Source organism: Thamnophis sirtalis, unplaced genomic scaffold (assembly GCF_051295495.1).
Source record: "Thamnophis sirtalis isolate CommonGarterSnake01/CBP01778 unplaced genomic scaffold, rThaSir2_p1.2 scaffold_13, whole genome shotgun sequence".
In the NCBI taxonomy this organism is placed as follows: Eukaryota; Metazoa; Chordata; class Lepidosauria; order Squamata; family Natricidae; genus Thamnophis; species Thamnophis sirtalis.
The window spans coordinates 58,380,858-58,393,700 of record NW_028261393.1 but is presented as its reverse complement, the minus strand read 5'-3'; the positions used below and the strand labels follow the sequence as shown (position 1 = coordinate 58,393,700).

Below are 12,843 nucleotides of genomic sequence, written 5' to 3'. Positions count from 1 at the left end.
CTCAGGCATCCAGGCTGTGGTTGTCCCCAAAGGGGCTTTTCCCCCCCAGGAGGCAAGTGGACTTCCTGGTTTTTCTCTGAAGAGGTTTCGCTTCTCATCCAAGAAGCTTCCTCAGCTTCTCTCAGAAGCTTCTCCAGCTTCTCTCAGAGCTGAAGAATCTCCTTGGGTGAGAAGCAAAACATCTTCAAACCAGAAAGTCCTGTCGCTTCTTGAGAAAGCACCTTTGGGTTCAGAGAGATAATTAAATAGTTAATCCCTGATTTATTTTACTCTCTCAACGCAGGAGGTCCTTGACTTACAACCATGATGGAGCCTCCTCCTTGTGGTCAGTAAGTCATGGAAGTATCTGATTTTACAACCTTCTTTTGCAACGGTTGTTAAGCGAATCACCAAGCTTGTAAATCAATAGATGGTTGTTCGCGATGGGAAGTTTTTGCTGAAAAATGGAAACAAAGACCAGTTTTTGGTGGAAACGTCATAAAATGTGGTCGTGTGACTACGGAGGCTGCAAAAATGGCCATAAATGTGAGCTGAGCTATCCAGTGGTGGGTTCCGGATTCCCCGGAGTTACCCATAGGCATGTGCATGCGTTCTAGCATCAAATGACGCTTCCACAAGCCTCCACGATGCTCCAGCTGCTCCGCAGAGCATCAGGGTTTACCGTCTGCAACCCACCACTGACCCTATCCCTCCCGTCCGTCCGTCCATCCATCCCCAGCCCATGAAGCTAAGGTATTAGGTAGTTTTAGGACAGACGGAGTTGTTTACAACCAAGAGGATGCGCTGGCTGACTTGAGACTTTTGTCTTGAGCGCCCATAACAGGTGATGCTAGCCAGGTGCCTTTCTCTCTCCTCCAAAGCAAAACTTACAACTCTAAAAAGAAGAGTCGTCTCTGATTTGGACAAAGCTGGGAAAAGAAAGTTTGCTCAAAGCCCCCCTTTTTTTTTAATGCTAACCGCTTTCCCCAAACGAAGACGAGACAGTAACTTAAGTCTTCCTTCTAGGTAAATACAACCCACACAAGTTTACCCAGGGAGCCCAGGCAAGCGGAGAGAGAGAACTCCAAGACAGACGGCTCAAACAACGTATTCGACCAACCTCAGAATTAAAACCCCAAAAACAGCCACAGAGAAATGCAACCGAGGCTTTAAAGCTAAAAGCCCAGCCAGGAAATTTGCTCTTAGTAAACTCTTCAGTCGAGGGCAGTGATGAGCCCAAGAAGATGCGAATCCCTGCTCTTCCAGCAAACGTCTCCCCGAAAAGAACTCAGAGCCAAGCAACCAAATTCAAACTTACAATGCGCATGTACAAAGTTTGCCAGAAGTCTTGGAGCTTCATGAAAGAGATGGGAGCAGAGTGGTACCGGTGGCCTAGAGGTGGAAGCTCACAATCAGGAGGCTGTGAGTTCGATCCTAGGGAGAGGCAGATATTTCTCTCTCTGGGCACCATGAGAACGTATCTGCTGAACAGAACTCTGCTCTGGCGACAGGAAGGGCATCTGGCCAGTAAACACTCTGCTACCTCCAGACTCCACCCCAACGCAAGGGATTACGGGGCCATTAAAGAAGACGAGGAGGGAAGGGAGAAGGACAAAAGCCACTTCTGTGGGCTTACCTGTCGCACCTGCGATGACAACGGGGACGGCTGGACGTGCCGCTGCGGCATCCGTTGCGGCGGCTGCATCAACTGCCGGAGCTGCTGCTGCAGGAACTGGTTGTTGTTGACTTGTTGGGACTGTGGCGAGGTTGCAGCTTGCTGCTGAAGATAGTGCATGAGGGACTGCTGTCCCGTGGTGGACCCCATGGGCGGCATCTTCTGGGGAGGGGCGGCCTCTGAGCTGAAGTGGGAGAGGGGCTTGGTGTTGCTGAAGGAAAACTGGTCTTGGGCCCCGGGCCCTTCGCTCCCCAACCCCGCTTGGATGCTGTTGGAAGACTGCGTCAGCATGACGTTCATGTTCTTGGACTGGGAGGGCGGCATGTTTTTGTAGAGGGAGCCGGGCATGTTGGCGGGGTTGCTGGTCGGGGTGGCGTTGGCGATCAAGGTGCCTTGAGGGCTGAAAGGCTGCTGGTGCAAAGCTGGGCTGGAGAGCTTCTCCGGCCTGTAGGGCGAAGGCCCCGCGTTGGGGGAACTCTTAATGCTGCTGGTTGAGATGCTGGACATGATGGAGCTGGGGGGGCTGAAAGGCTGCTGATTGAGGACCGGACTGGAGAGCTTCTCTGGCCCAAAAGGGGGAGACAGGCCCCCGGGGGGGTTACTGTTGGACGTGATGCTGGAGAGCAGAGGGTTCTGGGGGCTCTGGATGTTGCTTCCTGGCAGGCCATTGGGAGTCATGCCAGAGATCATGACGTTTTGGGGGCTGAAGGGCTGGTGGTGAGGAGAAGAGCCTTGCCGGTAAGGAGGCGAAAGGCCTTGGGAAGAGATGGTGGGCCAGTTGGGCGTTGGGGGCTTGGAAGGTGGCGCCTGCTTGCTGGCTAAGTGCTTCAACTGCTGGGCGTGCCAATTGGCCCCGGACATGTGGAGGGCCTGTCCCTTGTTGGGTGTGGCCGAGGAAATGGGCGACCCCACAGCCTTGTTCTGAGACGGGACCGAGTATCCGGCTCCGGAAGGGGAGCCTCCGCTTGGGTTGCATCCGGGAGAGAAATCTTTGCCGGGGAGGTGATTGTCCAAGGGGGGGGCCTGCGGAGAAGATTTGGAAGAGCTGTTCATGGCTGAGGGCGGGTGGGCCAGGCCCCCCATCGGCTCTTCGGGCTTGCTCCCTAAGATCTTCTCCAGGTCCAGGTCGTTGGGAGAAGGATCCGGCATCTTGGTCAACTCTTCCAGCAAATCCTGAAGTTCCTGGTCCACGGCGTGCATGTTGCCCCCTTTCTCGCCGTAATGGCCCCCGAGGGGCCCTTTCTGCCCAACCTCGGCATTCGGAGGGACGGCGAAGGGAGACCCCATCCCGCTCCCGTTCATGTGGTTGTTTTCAAGGAGCATTCCGTGTCCGGGCATGGCGGGAGTCCCGTGATTGGTTGAATACGGAGAGCCCTGCATATCGGGGCATGAAACAGAATTGGACCCGGGGCCCATGGAGAGAGTGACGTCGTCCAGACAAAGCCGCTTGCTCTCGCTTGGGAAGAGGAGGTCAGGCATGGCGCCGGAGGCGGGAGACGCATCGTCCGCCACTTTCCTCTTCACAGATCCCTGCAATGGAGAGATAAAAAGGCTTTCGTTAAACAGGGCAGAAACGATGGACTTCGCACCCACATCTTTGCTCAATGGGGGCAGCTGGTTTGGCTAGTACAGTGTTTCTCAACCTTGGCAACTTGAAGATGTCCGGACTTCAACTCCCAGAAATTCGCTGGCTGGGGAATTCTGGGAGTTGAAGTCCGGACATCTTCAAGTTGCCAAGGTTGAGAAACACTGACCTGGACGGAGGTTATACAAGATGCCAATCCAACCATAGTTCACTAGCCAGAATACAGACAGTCCTTGACTTATGACTTTCATTTGAGCCCGAAATTTCCTATTGCTGAGAAAGACTAAGTGAGTTTTGCCCCCTTTCAGGAACCTGTCCTGAATTCTGAGAGTTGAAGTCCGGACATCTTCAAATTGCCAAGGTTGAGAAACACTGGCCTAGTAGTTAAGGCACCAGGATAGGAGCCAGGAGACTGTGAATTCTAGTCCTGGGACATGAAAGCTAACCAATCACCGGGAGGGGGTGAGTTCTAGTTATGCCTGAGACCCAAAAGCTGGTTGGGGGACCCAGGGACGTTGTGGAGAAAATAGGAGGAGGAGGAGGAGGGAAGAGCATTTTGTGCGTTTCCTGCCTTGACTTATTTATACAAATAATAAAGACGGAATATAAACAAACAAATCAGCAGAAACAGCCAGTTTTGGGGACAGAGAGTTAGGTCTATACTGAAGATGAGAAGTTTGGTTAAACTTTGGTCAACCTGGCTCCAATCTCTTCCCAAAGGCTCCCAAAGCAGATCTTCTCAACCACTCCTAGCCTTGACTTCAACCCCAATGTCCCAGAACCAAACCTTGCCTTCCACCCATTTGCCAAGCCGCAATGGGGCTGCGTATGCTTTGCATGTTGGCGTGTCACGCTTTGCCCATCACTAACCACGGTTTAGCATGCTGTGGAAACTGAGTTTCCAAACTCGCGAGAGCATTTTCTCACATCTATCACGGGTTGGATCTTTCCTCTCTTCCGGACTACTAACAAGTCCCCATGGTCAGAGAGATCTTAATCTGTTGATTGCGATTTGTGGGAGAAATTATGACCGTTTCCTGTCTGATGGACATGGAAACCGACCAAGGAAGAGATTCAACCTGGAAATAAGGAGGAATTTTCTGACAGTGAGAGCCATCAACCCATGGAACAGAAGTTGCCTTCGGAAGATGTGGGAGTTTCATCCTTGGAGGCTTTCAAGAAGAGACTGGATTGCCATATGTCGGAAAAGGTGTACGGTCTCCTGCTTGTGTGTGGGGTTGGACTAGATGACCTACAAGGCCCCTTCCAACTCTGTTAATCTGTAACTGTTCTCTGTAACATCCTTTTAGGAAAAGAACTTTTCCACCAGGGTAGAATGCTGTCGGCTCTTAGAGGACACACCACCCCCTCATTTTCCTGCAGAAATTAAAATTTCTCATCCAAACAATTGAATGCTTGTAGGGAAACGTGGCCCAAAACTGGCCTGGCATAGCTAACAAAGGGAACGAAGAGGTTCATAGGGAGACAGATCAACAATCCAACATTCCTAAACAGGCAGAGTGTTTGAAATAATCCGCATACTTTCTAATCCAAGCGCAACAATGCGGCCCGAGGGATCTAAACAGACTCTACCTAACTACGGAGGCTTCTGTAGAACAGCCCCCAACTGAAACAGTTGGGAAACGGAGAGAAACCAGAGGCACGAACCACGTAAAGTGTCTGTTTTGAAGAGCTCTTCACACACACAAACTCCACACTAGCATCTATATCGATAGGACCAGGGGTGAAATTGAGCAGGTTCGGACAGGTTCAGGAGAACCGACAGCGGAACTTTTGAGTAGTTTGGAGAACCGGCCAATGCCACCTCTGGCTGGCCCCAAAGTGGGGAGGGAGTGGGGATTTTGCAGTATCCTTCCCTTGCCACGCCCACCAAGCCACGCCCACAGAACCGGTAGTAAAAACATGTGGATTTCACCACTGGCTAGGACCCTCAACAACGCAGCAGTTTGGGGAGCCAAGAACTGGAATGAAGCCAGACGTCAAATTTCCTGCTGCATCCAAAGACGACTTTAAAAACAAATAAATAGAAGAATGGGTCTCCAGGGGTTTGCTTGAGATAGCCTTCCCATTTTATTCCTCCCCCCCCTCCGAATTTAATGATCGTTGGTTTCTCCCTTTCAAAAACTATGAACTGGAGGGCAACCGGATCAGATCAGTAGACGGTGAGGTATAGTATCTTGATTTAGCTTTAGGAAATAATCTAAAGTGATTTTCCCCCTATATGGAGTTATGTGACAGCTTGAGATTGCAGCTTGAGTTCTTGACAGCATGGGGGGGGGGGAGGAGGGGAAGGAGGAGAACAAGAAGAAAAGAAGAAGAATGAGAAGAGGAGGAGGAGGAGGAGGAAGAAACAACAACTATTGACTGAATATTTTTCAGATTATTGCAGAGGCCACTAAAGAGATAATGAAGAAGACGCCTCTATTTTATGTAGCACTTTAAAGCAGTTAAAGCAGTTTTCTTATCATATTTAGCTTCGGATAAACCCAGCTGTTAAAAAAGTTGATGTACATTAATTACGGGAAACATAAGAGACTCCCTTACAGCAGGACAAGAGATAGTTAACCTTGCTTTGCAAACCTTCCGTGTTCATTTATCCTACCTTCCTTCCATTTGTTTTAGGTAGCTTGGAAAAGTTGGTGCCCCCAAAAATGAAATTAGTTTGCTTGTAAAGCTTTCGATTTCTGCCAGTCACCAAAGAATCTGGCTTTCAACTTGCCAAAGTGAGCCGGGAGCTTTCTGAATCCACAGCCGAGAAGAAGAAAAAACTCCTGAGCAGAAATAAGTGACTTATGAGCTGATGCTCACAAGGCATATGCTGGATCTGGGCTGTAGGCTCTGGAGGAGAAACTCCACCTGTGGGACCTCTGCCACAGCAGATGCCAAGACTACCAGCCCTGGGCCTTTCATCGGCGCTGTAAGGCATAGGGAAGAAGGCAGCAGCCTTCGGAGTTGAGAAGAGCCTTTGGGACTCTTAATGATAGTTGCCTTCTCAAAGTTATGACTGCAGACCTTGTCACTTCCTCCAGTCTAATTCATATCCTGCCTTGCATAACTTCTACCCAAAAAAGGGAGGGCAGAGAGAGAATCGCTCAGCAGGCAGTTACAGCTACAGGAGTCTCCGAGCTCCGTTACACCCAAGAGGAGCGAGAAATATTTCTTCACGATTCAATGTGTTCCCACCAAGAGATTCTCCTCCTTCTAAGCCTAGATGTGGGGTGTCCAGCCTTGGCCACTTTTTAAGACTCGTGGATTTCAACTCCCAGGGGTAGCCAACCACCTTGTGTTCTGACCGAGGCTTTCTGAGAGCGTGAAGCAGACCCCTGGTCCTGACCAAAACCTCTATTATTAATTGGCTGGGAATTCTGCTCATTCACCTCCAGCAAAGTCTTTCAAGGGAGGATTTACGGTCACAGACCTTATCTGTCTTGGAGAGCTGCCAGGTCGATTCAACCAATTAAGCAAATTAACTGTCTCCTGCAAACTCCACTCCCCTTCTTTTATTCCCTCTGGGAGGGGCCATTCCCCCTCCACCTGTGGCATTACTCCCAAGTCAACCTCTGTTCTTTAGCTGTTCCCTTCATCTGGCAGCTCTGCACATGCGCACACTGGGAACAGGCTCCAGCTGTTCTTCTGCCCCACTGATGTCTGACTCTGAAGGCAGCTGATAACTGTCAAGATGGCTCTGGCCCCCTCTCTGCCTCCGACGCAGAGCCCTCTTCTTCCCCAGAGTCCAGGACTGGCCCATCTTCCTCCCCAACCTCCTCACTGTCTGACTCTGCTCCGCTCACAAATGTCACAAATCAAAATGACCCACAAAAGGGTCATCCATTTTTTTTTAAATCTTTTTTTTTTCATGTTATGAAACACTGCAATCTCCTTTTAGGGCACTTTTATCAAGTCCTTATTTAGGGTTAACTGCATAACTTAAGCAGCTCGACAGTTCATTAATATCTCAGAAACCACATTTAACATTGATGTAATTTTCTTTCTCATCTTTAAAGATTTAATTGATCTTAATCACCACAGTGCTAACAGTTTCCAGGTTCTCTTGTATAAATACCACATCATTCTGTTATTATACCTGTATTCGGTAATGTATTATTTGCACTTTATAATGCAATTAAATAATTAGCTTGCAGAAAGACGGGAAAATGAAGCCTAGGTTTTTGTTTTTTTTTTAATTTTAAGTTCCACCCGTTTTTTAAGCATCTCACAGATAAAAAAAAAATGGGTGAAATTTTTAATTGCACGGCTGCCATCTTGACTCTTTCGACCTGCAGAGACTTTCGCTTACCAAATCACTCCATCTGTCTTAGTTTTTTTTAAAAAATCTATACCCCTTTCCTAAGATTTAATAAAGACAGCTCAAGAAAGACACAGAGACTTCATTTCATGCTGCGTCTTTGCAAAATTCATTCAAATGAAATCCCCCCCCCCCCGAAGAAGAAAGCGCAGGAACAAACACCGTTTCTCTTTCCCCCCCCCTGTCCTGCCTGAGAAAAACAATTTAAAAAAAAAACCCTGCAGAGAATATTTTGGGCTCCGCAATGCTATTCACCTCCCCAACTGCACCGCCCCCCAACTCGATGCCACCCCCACCTCCCCCGGCAGGTGTAAATACCTTGGCGACTCAGCAAAGGAGAACAAAGCCAGAATATTTGCATCTGAGGAAGAAGGAGCGTTTGCGAGGATGGAGACAATGGCTGTTGCCACGGCATGCCAGAACCTCTGGAAAGGATGTGTCTTAATTAGTAATCCAAGGACTTCACAGCAGCCACACTGGGCATATTGTTTTGTTGTAACTTTCACATTTCATTTACTGACAAGTGTTATTAGCTTGACAGCTGAAGAAAGGGAGGCTCTGCCCTCCCCCCCCCTCCCTTTCTAATTCCCCACTCCTCAATTCTTCCTTCTTCTTCTAGCTTCTTGCAAAGCTAGGGTTTTTTTCCCCTTCCCATTTCTGGCTCAAATTCAAGATCAATCTCCCATTTATGTTTTTCCTTCCCCCCCCCATAATCTCTGTTGCTTCTCTTTACCCCCCCCCCCTCCGATACATGGCGGTCTCCTTCGCTTAAAGTGTGTTAATTTCAAGATCCTCTGGTTCCTTTAACCTAATTTCCTAAAGTTAAAGGTTTGCCTTGCACATATGTGCTAGTCGTTCCTGACTCTAGGGGGCGGTGCTCATCTCTGTTTCAAAGCTGAAGAGCCAGCGCTGTCCGTGGTCATGTGGCCGAAGTCTAAATGCTGAAGGCGCATGGAATGCTGTTACTTTCCCACTAAAGGTGGTTCCTATTTTTCTACTTGCATTTTTTACGTGCTTTCAAACTGCTAGGTTGGCAGAAGCTGGGAGAAGTAACAGGAGCTCACTCCATTATGCGGCGCTAGGGATTCGAACCGCTGAACTGCCAAACTTTCTGATCGACAAGCTCAGCGTGTTAGCCACTGACCCACCGCATCCCTTGAGTGCATTAATTCCTTGTGATGATCCAAGGATACTGCGAAGCAGACATTCTCCAGTGAGATGGTGTAGGGTTCCCTGCCCAAGCAGGGGGTTGGACTAGAAGACCTCCAAGGTCCCTTCCAACTCTGTTATTCTAATTCCAACAGATGCCCTGGTGTATTTTGGCTCAGTGCAGTATTTAAAACCACTTCTGAACCACTGCATTAAGCAAACAAGATGCCTGCCGATCGATTTAAGTTAAATGCTGTGTTTAAGGTGGGTCTTTTAGAGAGAGAGGGAGAGAGAATTAATGTTCTGTATCCAGAAGTCCAAAGGGTCTTTAACACAAGGATTCTTGGGCACCGGATGGCAGAGAGGAAAACATTCTTGGATCTTGGCCTGAACAACAGCACGCTGGGGGGAAAATAGCTCTAACCTTCATCACTCTTGGAAAGTCAACCCTGGTGGATTATTTGGTAGACTCCCAGTGCTTAATTATTGTGAAATTCTAGCTCCCACCAAACCAGCAAGATGCTTTCGGTTGGATTAGGCAGAGATTTACCGTATGTTATGTGGCAGATACATTTGTGTCCCAGAAAACCCTATAACAGCAACAATAATAACCGAGTTGGCAGGGACCTTGGAGGTCTTCTAGTCCAACCTCCTGCTTAGGCAGGAAACCCTACACCACTTCAGACAAAGGGTTATCCAGTCTCTTCTTAAAAACCTCCGGTGTTGGAGCATTCATCAACTTCTGGAGGCAAGTTTTCCCCTGATTAACTGTTCTGACTGTCAGGAAATTTCTCCTTATTTCTGAGTTGCTTCTCTCCTTGATGGGTTTCCACCCATTGCTTCTTGTCCTGCCCTCAGGGGCTTTGGAGAATAGCTTGACTCCCTCTTCTTTGGGGCAGCCCCTGAGATATTGGAACACGGCTATCTTGTCATCCCTATTATTGTATCCTACTTGATACCTAAGCATTTTAGGCCATCATCCGTCAACATCCAATCCTAGTGCAATCCTAAACTGCATTAACAGAGGGATGCAATCAAGATCAAGTGAGGTACTAATACCACTCTATAAAGGCTTGGTAAGGCCACACCTAGAGAACGGCATCCAGTTTCGGTCACCACATCATAAAAAGGCGTTGAGACTCTAGAAAGAGTGCAGAGAAGAGCAACCAAGAGGATGAGGGGACTGGAGGCTGAAACATCCGATGAACGGTTGCAGGAACTGGGCCTGGCTGGTCTAGGGAAGAGAAGGACCAGGGGAGACAGGAGAGCAGCCTTCCAATATTTGAGGGGCTGCCACAGAGAGGAGGGGGTCAAGCTGTTTTCCAAAGCCCATGAAGGCCAGACAAGGAATAATGGATGGAAACTGAACTGAGATTCAACCTGGAAATAAGGAGGAATTTCCTGACAGTGAGAACCATCAACCCATGGAACAGAAGTTGCCTTCGGAAGTTGTGGGAGCTTCATCCCTGGAGGCTTTGAAGAAGAGACTGGGCTGCCCTCTGTCAGAAATGGTGTAGGTAGGGTCTCCTGCTTGGGCGGTGGAGGGGTTGGACTAGATGACCTACAAGGTCCCTTACTGTTAATCTGTAATCCTACTCTCGATCTGCAATGCCCAGACTTACTACCCGGTGGAGATATTATTTGCAGGCCCAACACATCTCATAGGTCCGTGCTGAGGGATAGTCCCGAAAACGTGGGACATAGATTTGTATGGAATTAGGCCACTCAACTCTTCATTTCTGACAGCCGGTTCCCAAGACAGACTCCCAAAATAAGAGATTCCACTCTGCCAACTGCTTTGCCAGAACCTAACAAGGCACATTACGGAGAAGCATAATGTATGAACCGAAGCTATGACGCTAGAAAGACCGAGGCGGCAACATTAAAAATACACACACACACACACACACACCAGTGTCTCTTTTGTTCAAAGAGCTGCATCCTGAGGAATGGAAAATTTCGAGATGGGCACGTTAAACCTCATTTTTCTCAACCTGATGACTTTGTAGCTACAAATCCCTCTTTCAACAACTAGCGTTTCCCCCCCCCCAAAAAAAAAAAGAATACCTAGCTATCCTCTATGACTTTCTTGGAAAACAACACACACACACACATTTGAGGTCCATTGAGAACATACTTTTCTTTTTCTTCTGAAAACTCTTGGAGACAAGTACAAGTTTGTGAAGAACTCGTGACCAAGTGCATGAAAGTTTCGTTTTAACACAGACTTTTTAAAAAAAAAAGATATTTTTTTCTTGCTCTCAAAATGACAACAGGAAAAACAAAAAACAAAAGGAAAGAAAAAGCCACAGAGATACACACACTGCCAAAAAGAAAACAGGTGCTTAGAGAGCAACAAAAACATAACAGAAAAAAAAAAGATTTAAAAATTGCAAGTTTAATTCTTGAACAGCCTTTTAAAGGCTGATCCAAGAAGCCAGACGAACCCTCTCACTACTTACTTCCAAGCTCACTTCCAAAATGGGTGACATTTGCAGCAAGGCTCAAGGTCACGGACTCTTTTTTTTTTTAAACACAAGGACAGACAAATTGATGGGACTCGCCTGAAAGCCCATATATCACACGAACCTCCAAACAACCTTCCTTAAAGGGGCAGGAGGAACATTTGCTTCAAGTACGTTAGTTCTGGGATTCTGGAAGCTGCATTCCCAAGAGACACGGGCACACCGGGGAAGGGGCAGATGGAAGTGTGAATAAAGGAGAATATTTGTAGCCCGGGGTTCAAAGGAGGCCTCCTTGGGGCTCTCTGAGCTGGGTTGCTTTGTCAATGTCTCATGACCCAACTAGGAAACTTTATCAGTGCTAGGAGGGAAAGGGGTGTGCGGAGGGGGCGGGAAGAGGAGGAGGAGGAGGAGGAGGAGGAGGAGGAGGAGGAGGAGGAGGAGGAGGAAGATGAGGACCAAGGGATCCTTGGTGCTCTCTGAACCTGGTTGTTTTCTAGCAGACATTTCATTACCCGTCTAGATAATATCATCAGCGTTCTCATATGGTGTAGTTCTATATCCGCCTTTCCCCCTCATTGGTAGTTCCTAGGTATTGTTTTCTGCTCAATTGTTTGTCGGTGTTAATCCCTGCTTATCTGGATGTTGCTTGCCAGAGTGGACGCGTCCTGGTCTTAAGCAGGGAGCAAACCACACCCTCGCTAGCCCTGATGAGGTTACCTAATCTGGGTAATGAAACGTCTGAATGAAAAATCAAGCAAGCTCAGAGAGCATCAAGGACCCCCCTCATTGGGTAAAGAGTCCCTCTTTTGGGGGGGGGATGGGCGGTTCAGAAAAACGAAATGTAATTATACAAGACATGAAACTTTCAGCATTAGAGCGACGTTTATCTTTTCTTCATTGGTGTCAGTTTGTGTGTGTGTACGCGCAGTATGAAGTTGGGGACCAAAGACAGTGGTCCCCTTTCAAGGAAATATTTGCATTTTTATATAAAAGCCCTGCTGTTCACCACCCAATGCTTGTCTAAGAAGCCGGCACCCAACAGCACATCAATATCTTCTATTGTTTACTTCTGGCTTCTTTCACCAGCTAATCCAGCTGCTAGAGCAGTGGTTCCCAAACTTGGCAACTTTAAGACTTGTGGACTTCAACTCCCAGAATTCTCCAGCCAGCTCTGCTGGCTGGAGAATTCTGGGAGTTGAAGTCCACAAGTCTTAAAGTTGCCAAGTTTGGGAACCACTGCGCTAGAGCAATGGGAAGAGCACTTAGACTTATATGCTGCTTTACAGTGCTTTGCAGTCCTCTCTAAACAGTTTACAGAGTCGGCCTTATTGCCCCCAACAATCCGGGTCCTCATTTAACCCACCTCGGAAGGACCGAAGGCTGAGTCAACCTTGAGCCTGGTGAGATTTGAACTGCCAAATTGCAGGCAGCCGGCAGTCAGCAGAAGTCGCCTGCAGTACTGCACTCTAACCACTGCGCCACTGTAGGTCATGAACCATGGTTCAGGGCCAAACATGGATTTGTTGAACACACCATGTTGAGAAGAACTCACTCCTTACCAAGTCAGACAGTGCCTTTTTCGTCCCTGACTACAACTGTAGTCAGTTACTGGTTACCTCCAGTTGCAATGGATGGCTGTGAAGGTTGGACCATAAGAAAGGAC

General features: G+C 48.2%; 1 protein-coding gene across 3 annotated transcripts in view; it reads right to left on the bottom strand.

The window, feature by feature from the left end:
* The window catches only part of MAMLD1 (mastermind like domain containing 1), a 35,974-nt gene extending 32,783 nt beyond the window's left edge, over positions 1 to 3,191 (bottom strand). For 2 of the 3 annotated variants that reach the window (XM_087727058.1, XM_087727059.1), the window contains exon 1: positions 1,616 to 3,191. In XM_087727058.1, coding sequence (XP_087583184.1) covers positions 1,616 to 3,133 — 1,518 coding nt within the window. In that variant the 5' untranslated portion in view covers positions 3,134 to 3,191. The remainder of the gene's footprint in view (positions 1 to 1,615) is intronic. The other variant, XM_087727060.1, reaches the window with a different exon arrangement.
* Between the last annotated feature and the right edge of the window lie 9,652 nt (positions 3,192 to 12,843).